This window comes from Dioscorea cayenensis, chromosome 18, assembly GCF_009730915.1.
Source record: "Dioscorea cayenensis subsp. rotundata cultivar TDr96_F1 chromosome 18, TDr96_F1_v2_PseudoChromosome.rev07_lg8_w22 25.fasta, whole genome shotgun sequence".
Lineage (NCBI taxonomy): Eukaryota > Viridiplantae > Streptophyta > Magnoliopsida > Dioscoreales > Dioscoreaceae > Dioscorea > Dioscorea cayenensis.
This window is the reverse complement of record NC_052488.1, coordinates 17,991,319-18,008,210: the sequence shown is the minus strand read 5'-3', so window position 1 is coordinate 18,008,210 and position 16,892 is coordinate 17,991,319. Positions and strand designations below refer to the sequence as shown.

Sequence of the window (16,892 nt, the reverse complement as noted above, 5' to 3'; positions counted from 1 at the left end):
CTCGCAGACGAAAAATCAGACGAGCGTGAGGAGGAGGGGCTCGATTGATACGAAATGAAAAATACAAGGATCCTACAGTGACAAAAAAAAAATATTAGAGGGACTTAAAGGCACTTTGGGTATAATACAGGGACTAAACTGCGTATTATACCTAAATAAAACTTAGAAATCAAGCATTGAGTTTTGATTTTAAAGTAAATTTTATATATAACCACCCTATACTTACATATTTATTATTTAAAATTTTAATTTTAAACATATAATAATATAATTGTATTGACCCGGTTTGACCAGGTCGGTCGACCAGTTCACCGGGTACTCAGTCGGGTCAATCGGGTCAATCGGGTCAACACTGTACCCCAGGTTTTTATATAATCTGACCCGGTTTCTTGACAGAGGGGTTGAACCGGCCAGATCAACTCGGGTTTTAAAACATTGCTTCTAACTTCACAAAATGTCTTCTAAATTTTTCATATTTTTGAAAAAAAAAATCCTTTGGCGGACTTAGAGTGCCCAATTGCATGTTGTAATGCCTTTAGGGATATAGACCTGACAACTCCGGACTCATCTAGCATCAAGGAATGAAGCTCTCCACTACTCTTAGTCTATAATGAAGTGGAATAATCTAGAGTAGTATACATAATTCTTGTGCTTTGTAAACTCAAGTAGAATTTTGTAGATTTGTATAGAGAAATCTAGAGAATCATTTGTAACCATATGATTAAGTCGATACCCACCTTAATTTGTTTAGGGAGGTGTAGTATAAATAATTCATGAGGGTTGCGTTTGGGGCCAAGTGGAGAAGTGGAGAAGTAGAAGTCAAGTATGGAGTTCACTTATAAACACTCTTCAAGTGTAATACTAGTATTTTTCAAGTTCCCAAAGTCTCTTGTCCCTTTTGTATTCCCAAGCTTTGATGGCAATTTAGTTTGGATCACAAACTAAGACTATTCACATTGCCAAGAAAACTAAGTAGCAATCCAAGAAGAAGAGAAAAAGGTTGAAGGACGATATGGTTGACGTGAATGCGAGGTTCTCGAACATAGAGCTTGATATGGTCGAGAAGAAAAATAAGTTAGTGGTGTTAGGCCAATACATCAAGGAACTAGAGAGTAGGGGAGAAGAGTTCTGAGAGGAGATACAAGTGCCTTGAACGTTGCCTTTTTAGTATGTCTAAGGTAGGTGAAGACCTTAGAGGATTCTTTCTAAGCTAAGATTGTAGCTCTCAAAGAGGAGAATAAGGCCTTCAGGAACAAACTTGGGGCGATCATAGTTGAGTTGAGGAATTAAAAGATGAGATGGGGTGGGGGGTTGAGCATCCCTTGGGCCATGAAAATGTGAAAATACATGGCGATGATTGTGATCAAGCATGGGAAACGGGAAGCAATATTCTTTGAATTTTTTTTTTTAATTCATGTAACCATTACTCCACACCACTTAAAATAAATTAAATAAAAATAATTAAATTATTATATTAAATAAAATTGATATTGAGTGATAATAATAAATAATAGGAAAAATAACATAAAAGTCCCTAAGTAGTTTCAAACTTCCACTGCAATCCCTCTGGCATTTCAATTTTCCCTGCAACCCCTATTTTTTCAGTTTACTTATTTCTCAATCCTTGTATCAGTTTATTTTATTTAAAAATCCAATTTTTGACCTGCTTAAAAAATGTACTTCCCATTTATTAAGTATATTTTTTATTTAACATTGTGTGTTTATGTGTAACTACATAAATTTTTATTTAATATGTAACTTTTCTGTTTAATATTTGTTTTTTTGATATTTAATATCTTAGTTTGTTGTTTAGCATTTTGTGTTTCCATTTAAAATCATTGAAGAACATTTTTGACAAAAGTACTGAAAAGTAAGTTGTCAAAGGGTGTCAGAAAAATGAAAGGCTTTTTGAGGATACGAAATAGTCCAAGGATTTTTTTATCAAATGAGAAAGTTAGAGGGATGATATAAACAATTTTCTCTAAATAATATCACCAGCCAAACATGGATCTTCATAATTTTTTTTATTTTGAAAGTTTATATTTTAGATATATTTTTTATTGAACTTATTGATACATAATTATCATTTTTTTTAGGATGTCAATATAAAAAACAATAGTAATAATAAATAAAAATAAAACCCTGAAAAAGATGCAACTCCTCGCTCAAAATTCTTAAAAAAAGACTCAATCCCCTCATTCAAAAGGCATTTGTAGGTTGTGTTGATGGTGAGTTTTCTCTCTTTACTCTTCCATGTTTATATTTTAGCTTTCATTGTAGAAATTTATCTTTTTTGTTTGTTTGTTTGTTTTGTACCTAATTTAATTTGTTTGATTATTTGTTGTGAAAAAAAATTATTAGATAATTGTGAATAATTGCTGGAAATTTATTAAATAATTGTTGGATATTTGTTTGATTAATCATTGTGAAAATTTGTTATATATTTGTTTGAATAATTGTTATGCAAAATTTGATTGGTCATTAGATTATTTGTTGAACAATTGTTGTATTTAATAATTGAATTAGATTGTGAATTTGAGGTAAGTTGTTTTTAATCGCATTGCTTGCTACTTTGGCTCTTGATTATTAACGGTTAATTATGTAGATATGGAGAAGTTTGTTTGTTTGTTTGTTTTGTTTTTGTTTTTTTTTTTTTGGGAAGAGGAGCAGGGCGAACCCACTAGAGACCCCAGGGACCTGCACAAGCCTCAATGGAATAAGTGGGGACGGGGCCGCTCTCATGTGGGTGCAGGAATCACCCGTACACAACCACTATTCACAACTCCCAAAAATGTGCCCTCAGCCGAGAATCGACCTCTCACCACTCGATGAAAGCACTATCGGCGACCCGTGTACCAATAGACTCGAAGGTCGTTGGCGATATGGAGAGGTTTTTTACGCCTAAACCAAAAAGTTGTGAACCGATAACACATGATTCTTTTGAAGCAAGCATTGCAACACAAAAAATAATTTATGTTGAGTTTAGTCAAAATGATATCATTGTTAATCCTAGACTTCAACAACTGAAGAGTATGTTGTTGTTAAATATTGGCTTAATATCTTTGGGATGAAGCCAAATCTTGATCTCTTTTAATCCAACGGTCTAGATTGCTTTATTGTTTATATAGGGCTATGTTTGTTGGGTGTTGTGTAATGAGAAAGTAAAAAGAGAGAGATAGAGAGGAAAAGTTCTCTTGTATTTGGAGAGTGGAAATAGTGAAGGTGTAGAGGAGAGCTCTTGTTCTTGCTTGATCTCATTAAAGCAAGGTAAGACCCTTGTTTTTGAGGTAAGGCTAGTTCTTAGAGCTTGATAATCCTCTTGTGGATTTATGCCTATTTTTTATACTCTTGTACTCTTGTTATTCCCCATGATATAGTGAAGCATTGTTCTCCCATGGATGTAGGCTTGTTCTTAGCCGAACCACGTTAAATTAGTATCTCTTACTTTATTCTTTTGAGATTGGTTGTATGTTATCCTTGCATTGCTCATTCATTGTGTGATCGCTAGGTATTGTGATATTGCACACCAAGTGTTCGATGAATTGCCATACTAGTTCCATGCTTCTTCACACGCAATAGTTGTGGGTATTAGAGATCTAGTTCAGAGAGTGTATTTATTAAAATGTTTGTGTCAGTCATTTGAAAATAACTTTCCCAAAAAACAATAGGGGAAAGAAATGGAGTATTTTCAAAAAACATGGTTTGATTAATTGGAATATAGTATGGCAAAATATGAAGCTTATTGCTTTTGTTGTTATCTTTTTAGGTAGGATAGAAGTGAAATAGATGTAAGTAATATTTTTACAAGAAAAGAGTTTAGTAATTGAAGGAAAGCCCTTGAAGCCTACTACATCGTAAGGATTTTAAAAATTAGATGTATAACATGTCATGTTATTTTCTCATGGGCACCATATGGAGATTGATTATCTCGGTTGACAATTGTTTTGGATGTTATTCGAATTCTTTTGGTACACAATCTTGCTTTCCGGGGTCATGATGAGTCTTATAATTCTATAAATAGGAAGAACTTTCTTGAGATACTCAAAAAGGGTTTAGAAAACCAGGAATGTTATTAATGAAAATGCTTTTGCGAATAATCAATTAACTTATCCATTAATTCAAAAATAGTTAGTGAATGCATGAGCAATAAGGACAACATTAGCAATTGTTAATGAAATTGGCGATGGTGACTTTTCATTAATTGTTGACGAATTGTGAGATAAATTAATAAAAGAACAAATGACGTTAATTTTGTGGTTTGTGAACAAACAGGGACATGTTGTTGAAAGATTTTTTTACTATTCAGCATGTCAGTGATATTTCTGTCTTTTCACTAAAAGTAACTTTTGATGAATTGTTTGCTCGTTACAGTTTATCAATTTCAAAATTGAAAAGGTAAGGGTATGATGGAACCTCAAATATAAGAGGGGAATTCAATAGTTGAAGATAATGATTTAAAATGTAAATCCCTTTACATTGTATATCCATTGCTCACAAACTATTATTGTGGTTGTCTCAGTTGCTAAGTATTCTAATTGTTTCTGTTTCTGTTTATTTTATTTTATTTTATTTTTTGGTTATATGAGTATGATTATGAGTATTCTGATGCTTGCAACATTTTTATCCCTTTTCACTTGTAAGCATTCTTCAAGTGTAATACAAGCATTCTCCAAGTTCCCAAAAATCTTAGTCCCTTTCGTATTCCCGAGCTTCGAAGGCAACTTTGTATAAACTAGGTAGAATAACCGATTTAGTCTCTCTAATATAACCAATATATCCCTTTGTCCCTATAATATGATTTGTCCGTAAGAGATATCTATATTTTAATATTTGAGAAATGTAAGTCTTTCTCTCTAATATAATTTGTCTTATGAGAATTTACATTTCTCAAATATTAAAATAGAGTGATCTCCTAGGATAAATCATATTAGAAGAACCAAAGTAGTAGATTGACTATATTTGAGAGACTAAATAGGATATTTAACTATAACAAAGACAATTAAAGTGGGAATGCTAATAAGATAGTCTAAGCACGTGAGGAAGCATATTGGTCCCCATATTAGTTGTGCTACCGTTGGATCTGTTGATAGGGATAAAAGTAATTTTGATATTTACTTGATTATATTTCAAACGGAAGGATTAAGAAGGAAAATTTTAAAAATAAAAGATAAAAAAAAATTTAAAAAAACTATAGGACTGATCGCTAAAGTTATAAAAATTATAGGAACTTACAAATAATTTTGTCCAGATATTTTCAGGGAGTCAATTATAATTAACTGTTAAAATTGGGTCTTAACTGAAAAACCTACTCTTCTTCAAAGCTTCACACAAACAAGAGCAAGAGAAAGCTCGATCGATGGGGTTGCAGTGGACGATCATGGCGGTGGCGGTGGCCGTCGAGGCGGCGTTGCTGCTGCTGCTAACCTTGCCTTCTCCGAAGATCCTCAAGGAGCGCCTCAATGCCGTCGTCTCCCTCCTGCTCCACCCCACCTTTGGCGTTGTCCCCTTTTCTGTTTTCCAGCTAATCGGTCCGTTCTCCATCTCATTCTATATTAGTAAACAAAGAATCACAGATGGAGTTTGTGTTTGATTGGTTTAATTGTAGATTTGTACGGGAAGAGGGAGCATTGGCTGATGTGCACGTCAGAGGTTTGCAACTCCAGCGAGAGGGATCGCTATGAGAAATCGGTGATCCTTTCTTTTTGTCTCTTGGTTTTCTTGCTGTGAAAAATAGTAGTTTTTTTTTTTAAAAAAAAAATTGGATTCGAATGATTTGAATGAATTTAGAAAGGTGAATTTATTAATTAATTGATTGAAAGGGCGCATTTTGGCTGTAGAACATCCTGATTCCACCTACATTATCTATGACATAATCCTCATTTCCATATGAGGCTCAAATCTCTTTTCATTGGATATCTAATCAATAATCCCTGTTGATCTAGAAGAAATCTCATGTAAAAACTACACTAATCTTTTTATTGAACGTGATCATATTTATACTAAAACAAACTAAATGAGATAAACATGAACTCTTTGATTGTGATTGGGCTGGACTCAAGTCAATCCTATCACCAAAGATATCTCTACTGTACTGATTGATTTGTTATGAGGATCACATGCATCCTTATCACTCCTAACAACCTACACTCCGAATTATCCACTGCTTGCTGTATTGGTAGATCAATCTATATGGGGAAATTCAGTTGTGGATTGAAGGTTCATAAAAAAGTGGAATCGGTAGTAATAGAAAAGGCTATACCTTTGATGAGGGACCACTTTAAAATATTCTTTTTAAATGAATGAAATTGGCCTTAGTGTGATATGCCAGATTCAGACTTTGAAAGTTCATCTCACTCAAATGCTTGAGGGAAAGAGGACTGTCTTGGGATGGTTTTGGCCTGCCACTTCCAGTTGGTTCCATACTGTGATTTAAAATAACTTTAAATATTTATTTTAAATGCATGAAGTTTGTGTAGGGGATCAATTTGTAGAATTAGGAAATGTTGGAGGTCCGACATGCAATGCACCTTCATAAAGTATGCTCTTTTGCTTTACGAGGATGATTTCTTTGCTTTGTAAGCACCAAACTTGTAGAAAAGAAATAAGAAATGGAGTTTTTTTTTTTACATATAACTTTAGAGAATTCTGGTAGTCTCATCTTAAATTGTAGTGTTGAGAGGTCGGACCAGTGTATCTTCACCTTATTCTCTTGGACATGCTTTTCATTGGAGTTGGATTAGTGATCAACCCATATTCAAACTACATTTTGTATTTATGAAATATGAAGTTCCATGATGCTTGATCAGTTTATTTTCACATGCAAAGAATCCTATCTCAGATGATGCATGGATATGAGGTTAGTTTTGGACTAGTTTGTTTAAGGTGAGACTTCATACTGCACCTCATGACAGATGCGTGGATATGAGTTTACAGTTTTCTTAGGATGTGGGTATACATAGACATTTATTTCTAAAATTATTCTGAGGCTTCGCCGCCTCAGAACTTGAGGTATAGTTTGCTCTGCCTGCTAGCCATTTAAGTGACAGCCATCAAGCTTCTGACGTGTAGAACACAATTTGCAGCACATTTCTGTGTGACTAATATTTGTGTTATATGGTTATGCTTTCACTGATGGCAGAAGTAGTACAAGATGGATCAAGAGTAATTTAGAACTTTTGCATGTTAGATGATGCTTGTAATTTGGCACTGATTGTTTTTATAGAAGAGCAAGGAACAAAGTTGACATGGAAATAGATAAAATCTGGTTCACTTGATGACTCATGGGAAGTGAACTCCTTGAGTGCTTCATTCTGTAAAAATGAATATTTAATCATTATTAAAATGTAGGTTTAATAACTTATTCAGTCCATGCCCTTTTAGTCCCCCTATTATAACTGGTTTATTGTCAATACCTCTATTTTCATGTTTGGAAAATGTCAGTCCCTCTTTTAGAGATGGGCGTCTCTTTTCTGGTTCAAGACGCTGATATGTCACAGAACACTTCTAAAATAACAATAATAAAAAAAGGCACTGAGTATAATAATACGAGGTTTATATCTTATTTAGGACTGATATTTCTCAAATGTGAAAATAGATGAATTGACCGCGGATGAATTATAAAGGGGCAGATTGACTATAATAGAGGGACTATGTCACGTTCTCGGGCTATGGATTGAGTCACCGGGCGATGAACTGGAAAATCCACTTCGAATGCCGGCGTCATCCCTTTATTGCGATTTCTTCCTCGTGACGAACCTATGATGAATGTGGAACTCGTTGAAGGGAGCTCCTAACCTTAGACTCGTTAAGATGGAGAGAGTCTTAAACCTCCAGAGATATAATCAAATTCAGTTTGTCTTTATTCTCCTAAATCATCTTCTTAAATAGAGATTACATGAGAAATTATGAAACTAGAATTAAGGACTGAAATTAAGGACTCTTGATTGCAATTGAAATACTTGCTAAAACAAACTCTATTTAAAAGGCATAAAATTATTGCTTGTCTTCATTCCTATCTTTGGTGATATTGCTTGTAAAATCAGATTCTTCAAATTAGGAATGAAATTATTTGCCTTCCTTCCTATCTTGGAAGCTTTATGATCTCCTTATCCTGTGGTCCACGTCTCTCATAAATTTTACCCACAAAGGCATCCGTAACAGACTAAGTAGGGTATTAAACCTTAAAAGGTATCATGGTCATGGATTGATTCAACTTTTAAATTTGGTAGATACCGGTTTTCCCATTACCAAACTCATTAAACATTATGTTTACGCCAAAATCAAGGGAATTCATGGCTGATCTTATGATTTCGCATACACGGTACTGAGATGTGCCATTTTTAGTTTTAAACTACTGAAATTATTGAGCATTCTTCTTAGGATTAGGGACAATGTATGATACTGGTATTTCTTTTGACAGATCTACAAGGCTCAAAGGAATCTTATTTTGTGCTTCTCGGCATGCCTTCTTTATTGGTAGGCACAAGCAGACTTCTATGTCAATATTTTGGTAGCTAAGCAAAAATACTCTATGCCTAAGAATATGGTAATCTGATTTGTGTGGCAGGTGCTTATATTGTATTTGTAAATTTCATAAGGCTATAAAAGAAATGGAAGAGATTGAGAAGCATCAGAGAAATCTTTAACTATTATGATCTGTTTGCCATAATTGGAATTGTGTAAAGCTGTAAAGGTGAGACCGACGGCTTTCTATTCATATGACCCATTTATGTTATTTAAGGATGCTATAAAACTTTCCAAAACTTCATTTATGATGTGTCCATGTCATTGGTAGCAAAAATATATCAATACCATTATTCAATATGCCATCATGTCATGATCATAAAGAGCTTCTCCCTTGCTACTATTCAAGTAGAGATTCAGATATCTTACTGTTTTAATTAGCTTCTGGGGATGCTGATTGTCAAAGGTGTAAAGTTTGTGGGAACAGCGATCTTAAACATACGTTCTTATAGTAGAAAGTTCAAAATTTGGTTGATACTATCTTAAAGAGAATAATCCAGTTGCGTGATGGTCATTGGCACAAGCTTCCATCATGGGTTCTGTTGTTAATTTGAACTACAAGTCTACAACTAAAGCAATCATATACATCACCTGCAACAAGCAAAGTAGTGGCTCCTTACAGTGTTGGTGGAGACACATGACTAATTGACTATGATATAATCAAATTTCTTCAATTGCTGCGAAGAAAGCAGCATTTTGAAGTGACCTGAAATTTAGATTTATAGAGATATTCCATGCGATTGTCTTTGTACATGCATAGTCTCCATTCCATTGAATGTAAAAGCGTCCCATTTTTAATGTGACACTTTGTATTTTTGCTCATCATTTAGATGAGATGAACATATTTATTTGAGTTTTCATATTGTTATAGCATTGACTATGATATAATCAAATTTCTTCAATTGCTGCGAAGAAAGCAGCATTTTGAAGTGACCTGAAATTTAGATTTATAGAGATATTCCATGCGATTGTCTTTGTACATGCATAGTCTCCATTCCATTGAATGTAAAAAGCGTCCCATTTTTTTAATGTGACACTTTGTATTTTTTTGCTCATCATTTAGATGAGATGAACATATTTATTTGAGTTTTCATATTGTTATAGCATTGACTATGATATAATCAAATTTCTTCAATTGCTGCGAAGAAAGCAGCATTTTGAAGTGACCTGAAATTTAGATTTATAGAGATATTCCATGCGATTGTCTTTGTACATGCATAGTCTCCATTCCATTGAATGTAAAAGCGTCCCATTTTTAATGTGACACTTTGTATTTTTGCTCATCATTTAGATGAGATGAACATATTTATTTGAGTTTTCATATTGTTATAGCATTGACTATGATATAATCAAATTTCTTCAATTGCTGCGAAGAAAGCAGCATTTTGAAGTGACCTGAAATTTAGATTTATAGAGATATTCCATGCGATTGTCTTTGTACATGCATAGTCTCCATTCCATTGAATGTAAAAGCGTCCCATTTTTAATGTGACACTTTGTATTTTTGCTCATCATTTAGATGAGATGAACATATTTATTTGAGTTTTCATATTGTTATAGGTATTGAAATTTTCATGCACTTGTAAATTTTTTAAAATTTTGGTTGAATCATATGCCAATTTAGGGAAATATCTGGGCCTATCTTCTTGCCTAGATTTCTGTAACACCTTTTTTTTTTATTAGTCAAAATTCAACCAAAGACTAATATGGGGTAGATTTTGCTTAATCTGAGACTTTTGACAATTCAGATGCCATTAATTTCATTTCCATCCCATCAGACTGAAGATACTTGCTGGCATAATCTCTTGATGCTTTTGCAGCTGGCTATTTTACCCAGTAAGAGTAGGACCGCTTCCAGTTCCAGATTGTGAACATCTAATTCCATGGTCTGAACATGAAACACTTATCTTCTTCAAGCTGTGGCTTCTGAGGCACCTATTCCTCAATGATGCTATAATCTGGTTTTCTTTTTCACACTAGTCTCTGTGTATAAAAATCATTATTTCATTTTTTTTTTTTTTTGAAAAAATTATTTCATTGTTAATGAAATTGGATTGATTCATCAATGCATGTATGGCTGTCGATCTCTTTTATGAGGCTGAGACCTTTGTTTTTAACCTTTGAAAAATTGAATTTTCGTATGGCTGTTCTTGGTATCCTCTCATATCTTGGTAGCACCTGGGGTTTATCTTGGTTTAATGCTAAGAGTGGCGCATTCATGTTTGAAAGTCTTGATACCAACACTTGAGCACACTTGAATTTTGGCAACTTGTGGTTTCCAAAGTGAGGTATAACATTTTTCTTGTTGTAAATATATCTGCCATCTATATTTTGGTCTTGCATGAATTTCAAGCATTTATTGAAAAGTATTAGCTAATCTTTGAATTGCGTATTATGCGGCAAGTGTGTGTATTTCTTTGCTTCTACATAACATTTATTTTCTCCTTGCTGATGGGAAGTTGTGGACTTTGTGAGTTTATTTTTATGTAAAAATCAAAAACTATCTACAAATTAGGTGACATCGTTTCGTTTTCATTGACAGAAAGGCACTCAAGCTGGACGCGAACTGTGAATTACTCATTTCCGTGACCTGATCTTCTCTTGCAAACAGAAATATAAAAACCTGTCGACAGCGAGAGCGAACAGAAATCAACAACGGTATTGAATCCGTCTTTGCGATTTCTCTATCTAGATCACAAAATGTTTAAATGTGAACTATCTGAAAGCTCATATGTATGTATATGCACATTTGTACCATGTTAAATGTGGGTTTTTTTTTTCCTGTGGACCAAATAACAACTTTATGACAAGTCACATTGTTTTATTCATGTCAATATAAACTTTGTGAACATAATGTGGAATAAAAAAATAGTGTATTTTTTTTTTGTACATTAATTCAATTTAATCTCTGGTTTGCAATGTTGTTTCAAAATCAAAATGACCTTTTGAGTCCTTTGAAGTCCATGGTTTCAATGCATTCTAATTCTCTGTAACCATTCATCAGCTTCAATAGTTCTGATACTTTCTCTTTAGTTATTTCACAGCAACCAACTTGTAAGAGCAGCAATAGTTTCTGAAATGCTCCTACTTGAACAGCCTCTATCAGACATTCTTCTTTCAAGGCCTTGCACAACCTCCACAAAGCCGAAACAGCAAACTCTGTTGCCATCGCTGAAACACGGAACATCTTCTTCACCAACACCGGGATGGTGAGCACGTGCTCCCGTCCTTTTTCCCTCCCGGTCTCTGACCCGAAAATTCCGTCGAGCACTGCTAACACTTTCTCACACGTGCTTTTATCTAAATCGACGAGTTTCTCAACAAGCAAGGATACTAAATTCATCTCTGCAAACTCTGATGCAAGCTTCTCATCAGCAGAAACCATGTAATAAATTCCAGTGAGGGATGCCTTTGTGATTTGAGGTGACACTGGTTCTCTAATAAGCTTTGTGAGTGCTTGAACCAAGCCTTGAGTTCCACCAACTAAACACTCCTTCCCTGAAGAAACTAATTCTTTGACAACCAATGCAGCATTGAGTCTCCCTGCAATGGTTCCAAATTTCAATATAGAGACAATACGGTCCAAAGATTCCGGTGAACCGATATGCCGGAGAGCCTCTTTGTCAAGCGGAAACACCAGTGTCAACGCTGATAAAATTTCTTCGAAGAAAACATTCTTTGAACTTTCTACTTCTGCTACCACTGAATCATCTTTCGCAAAGACTTCAAAAGAAGTAGCAAGTACATGGTCCGCACCAGCTCCTTCGATGTACCTTTTATTCCGCTCGCACTTCTTTGTGGATGCAACCAAGTTTCGTACTAAAATACCGCACCTGTTTCGATCTTGGTCCCGAGCAGCCGATGCTATCTTAGTCAGCATCTCCACGGCGATCGCCAGTGTGATCGGAATTGGCGGAGTTGGAATTCTTTCAATACCGAAAGATTGGTTGGCTACACACCAGTCCTGAATCATTCTGCGGATTGAATGGTTAGGAATGATTATGTCTTCATCTGTTGCATACTCATCCAACACCTTGTTGCTCACCGGGCAAGTCCGGCTTCCGGTCTCGAGCCACCGCTCGATACTTTGCCGGTCGTAGGTGATTCCGGTGGGCAACGTCACCGGATCTTTCATTAGCTCCAATGAAATCGGGCATCGGAAATCATTTGGTATCAAAATACCAACGTTTGTATTCTTAGCCAAGTTCATATTACTTCTTGGCCTTCTTGCTGATATTGATGTCATTAGAGAAAGAGAAGGTTTATTTGCAATGAGAACAAGTATGCACATATATATATATAATGAGATATTTGAAAAAGAAAAGGTTTAGGATTTGAATGTTGAAAAAATGAAAGGTTTGAAAGTGTTGTAAAACCGCGGTTGTGAAACGGCAAGTGTGTTTGTATGTGTTTTTTTTTTTAATGCATTGATTCATTGATTCATTGATTCAAATTAGTGGAAATGGTAAACCAGGAAACGTACGTGATGCTTACAAGATTGACCTGGTTGACCAACTTATGGTCAACCATCTTTTTTTTTATTTTAATTTTTTTTTATTGTTGGTTTTTTTTTATATATAATTTGAATTCCTTGAAAGTGGTGACTTTTAAATAACTTGTAACCTTTTTTTAATAATTACTTTTATTTGTTACTTTGAAGGTTTTCTTTTGTGTGGTTCTTTTTTTATAAGACATAACTGATTTTATAAAAAGATTATTGGGCTTTTAATAAAAAGGGGGAGATATTTTCTACATTTTACATATAATATTTGAATGATAAGTAGATTTTATATGAAAAAAGTGAATCATGAGTAAATTCGGAAAAAAAAGACTTTGGTTTTTTTGTGAATTCTTTAAATATCTCATTTTAGAGAGTTTTCTTTGGTCCTTTTTATTGTCCATTAAAAAATTTATGTAGTATTAAATATTTTTTTCCGAATTTATTTTTCATATTTAATGCACTTTACAACTTTAAATAAATTATATTTAACTATAAATTATTTAAAACATATTTTAAATAAAACTAATCTTAGAAAATAAATATAATTTTTATAAATTTTAAATTACCAATTAATTTTAATCAATTTTTTTAATTTGCTTAGGTAGTGATTTAGATAAAATGGATATGTAAAATGTGTGTGTGTGTGTGTGTGTGTGAGAGAGAGAGAGAGAGAGAGAGAGAGAGAGAGAGAGTATTACTAGAAAAAAATTCTAGAAAAGTATGTGTTTCTATATATATATATACATTCTCAGTTAATTTTTAATCAAGGATTAATTAAATTTAAAAGGTAGTTATTGAATTAATTACCCAAGTTTGGTGGAATAAAGACCATTTACAAGTCATAATAGAGAATGGATCAAGCCAAGAAATCTTCAAAAATTAGACTTGTTGAACATGGACTCAACCATCTTGACTATATACCATATCATTTTTTTTAATCTTAATCTTCATATTTCACACGGTGAATTGTATGATTTAATTTCTCCATAATTCAATGCTCTTTGCTGTATTATATTGACATGATTCACAGTCTTTTTGTAGTCAATTATATATTAATGGTTTTAATTATATTTATATATTAATTTTCAGTCTTTTCTGGGTCATGTATGCCATTTAATTCCTCCATAATGTTGGTGATATAAAAATAAAATTTATTTCTAGATGCTTTTCTTTATTATATTAAGTCCTTCTCTGGGTCAATTCTATATGTGTGTGAATATATATATATATATATTTCTTGATTATTTTTGAGTCAATCTATTGTGTCTAATCAGACACAATTATCATCATAACATGGGTTGTTTTGATTTTAATAATTTGAATAACCGTGAAAAACGGCTAAATTTTTATGTTCATCATCAAAATTTTGATTTCATAATTTGAATAACCGTGAAAAACGTTAAACGTCTAGATTTTTATGTAAAACAAGGAAAAACTTGATGTGTGTGTGTTTATATTAATAATTGGAGTTTTTCAGTATATACTAAGTCCATATTCATTAATTGAAATGTTGAAATGTGAAGTATCAATCCTAGTTCTTCAATAGATTTTTTTTTTTTTTTAAATCAACACTAAAACGATTTTTTTATTTTTTAAAAATATTTTTATTTTATGAAGGTTTAGGATTTTTTGTTATTTTATATTTTTAAATAAAACTAGGCTTAGAGACATAAAGAAAATAATCTAATTTTTATAGAATCAAACCACAACATGAATTTTTATTTTATTTTTATTTGACAAATAGACCAGAAGTGCCTCTAGAAAGTTAGGGATATGCACATATATAGAACACAACAACAAGAACCCTATAGCAATAGGTCGAGAGGCTGTTGATGAACACCATTTTATTTAAATATATATATATATATATATTTGGGATGAAAAATATAAACAACAATATTAAATAATTTGAATTACACAATAATATTAAATACTTTTACTTAATAGTGACATTGCAGACCGTGAAGAAATTAACACTTTCCCAACAATCAATTCAATAAAAATTATTAATTTCTCCGAAATTAGCGATCTAGGGAAAAAATGGCAAATAATAAAACCCTCCAAAATCCCAAATATCATTTATATATATATATATATATATATAATTTAATTAATTTACTTTGGTCTCTAAAAACACACTTATAATATATTAATATATGCCACACAAAATCAACACATAAAAATGTCAAACTGAGAATTTTGGGAGTCATGGAAAACAACGCGGAAGTATTACATTTTCATTTTCATTTTCTTTTCGGTGATTAAGAAATTGAGCCGTTGTTTTCATTATGAGCCAAAAAAAAAAATTTTAAGGACTTCGTTTCTTGGTCACAAAAACGCGTTTGCCATTTCTCAATATTTTCTGTTTTTCAAAACATATGATCATGACTCTGTGTGAATGTATATATATATATATATATATATAAAAAGCCTTCGAAATCTCATCTATTTGTCGTATTTGTTATCGTGAAACTCAATTCATTATATTATTATCTATTTATTTAATTATCTTCATTCTAATCGGATGGTTGTTATTTAATATTTATGATGGAGTGTATATATATATATTTTATAAAATAGATAAATCATATCAAGAGTATGCACTAGAAATGGCAATAATCTTCAGACCCGATCTGACCCGAGTTTAAAAGGAAAACTCCAGTTTGACCAGGTTTCGGGTCGGGTTTGGGTAAATCCCGACTAATGTAAAGCGAGTGCGAGTTCGGGTATGAGAATCCTGATACCCGACCCGAAATTCAATTAACAAATATATCCAATTATATATATTCAATTTTTTTGTTAGGGGTTTTTTAATTTCAACGGTATAGTGTTGAATTTGTCAATTTTGTGTTGCTTTGAATTTCTATTTTCAATTCCTAGTCTGTGGTATTCATTTAAACAAAAAAATTTATGATATTTTATTGACATTTTTAATTTTTACTTGGCATTTTAATTATTTTTTTTTAAATAGGGTGAAGGAGGGGCAAGTATCTGAGGGTACCCTATTTTCCGTCGGGTGTGGGTGTGAGTTGAGATTTTGAAAACCAATCGGGTTCAAGTATGGGGGCGGGGTAACGTGTGCGAGTGTGGGTATGGCAAAACCCGCACCCGACCCATTGCCATCTCTAATATACATAGACATTGAATTAATACCTTAAAGAGATTATGATTTCAGCTCACGTGAATTAAGATTTAAACCATCTCCCGGTAAAGATAAAAATACCTTACATATGAGGCATAATGTTAATAAAGCATATATTTATATATGTGCACACACAAAAGGTTGTTTACGGTTTACATATTTTATTCAGTGATATTATATAATATAAAGAGATGTTCCCTTTTCGAGAAAAAAAAAAAACGTTTCCCTCAATTTTCAGAAACCACACATGCATCTCATTGCCATTTTGTAAAATAGAATCAAAGCAAATACCATTAAAAGGTATTGGTTAAGAAAAATAAATTAAGCTGCAAGATTTGTTAGGAAAATACAAATTTCAACCATTCTTAATAAATTTAAAATAAAAAACAAAAACCTGAACTAATAAACTATATATATATATATATATATAAGAATTTCACCAAAACGAGAAAGAGAGAGAGGGGAGTTCCTCAACTTGTGATCATCTTAGGGATGTCAATTGGCCTCTGTCCCGACAAGGAATCTGATTCCCTGCCCATTGGAGGAGAATTTTTTTGGGGATCAGAGACGGGGACAAAGCCAGGACCAAAAACAAATATCCTATCTGGTCGGGACCAAGTAATATCCTCCCCGCCCTCTCCTGGCCCTAAAATATTAAATATTTAATTTAAATATTATATATATATATATATTATTTTATGTTACAAATATCTAAATAAAAATTAG

General features: G+C 32.9%; 2 protein-coding genes across 6 annotated transcripts; one reads left to right on the top strand and one right to left on the bottom strand.

The window, feature by feature from the left end:
- The first annotated feature begins 5,319 nt into the window (after positions 1–5,319).
- Positions 5,320–11,333, top strand: LOC120282054. 5 transcript variants are annotated; one of them, XR_005542893.1, is made up of 6 exons: positions 5,320–5,528; positions 5,606–5,649; positions 8,420–8,475; positions 8,567–8,692; positions 10,344–10,484; positions 11,066–11,333. XR_005542893.1 is itself a non-coding variant. In XM_039288776.1 (5 exons), coding segments are annotated over exons 1-5 (453 nt in total). In that variant the 5' UTR covers positions 5,320–5,356; the 3' UTR covers positions 11,067–11,332. The 5 variants fall into 5 exon arrangements, 3 of the variants coding, with proteins under 3 accessions (XP_039144710.1, XP_039144711.1, XP_039144712.1); XR_005542892.1 differs by having other exon boundaries at positions 5,606–5,688; positions 11,066–11,328; XM_039288776.1 differs by lacking the exon at positions 8,567–8,692 and having other exon boundaries at positions 5,606–5,688; positions 11,066–11,332.
- Positions 11,334–11,447: 114 nt separating this feature from the next.
- Positions 11,448–12,893, bottom strand: LOC120282052 (U-box domain-containing protein 21-like). Its single transcript, XM_039288775.1, has one exon. The coding sequence runs from the start codon at positions 12,812–12,814 to the stop codon at positions 11,456–11,458; it is 1,359 nt and encodes a 452-aa protein (XP_039144709.1). The 5' UTR covers positions 12,815–12,893; the 3' UTR covers positions 11,448–11,455.
- Positions 12,894–16,892: the final 3,999 nt, after the last annotated feature.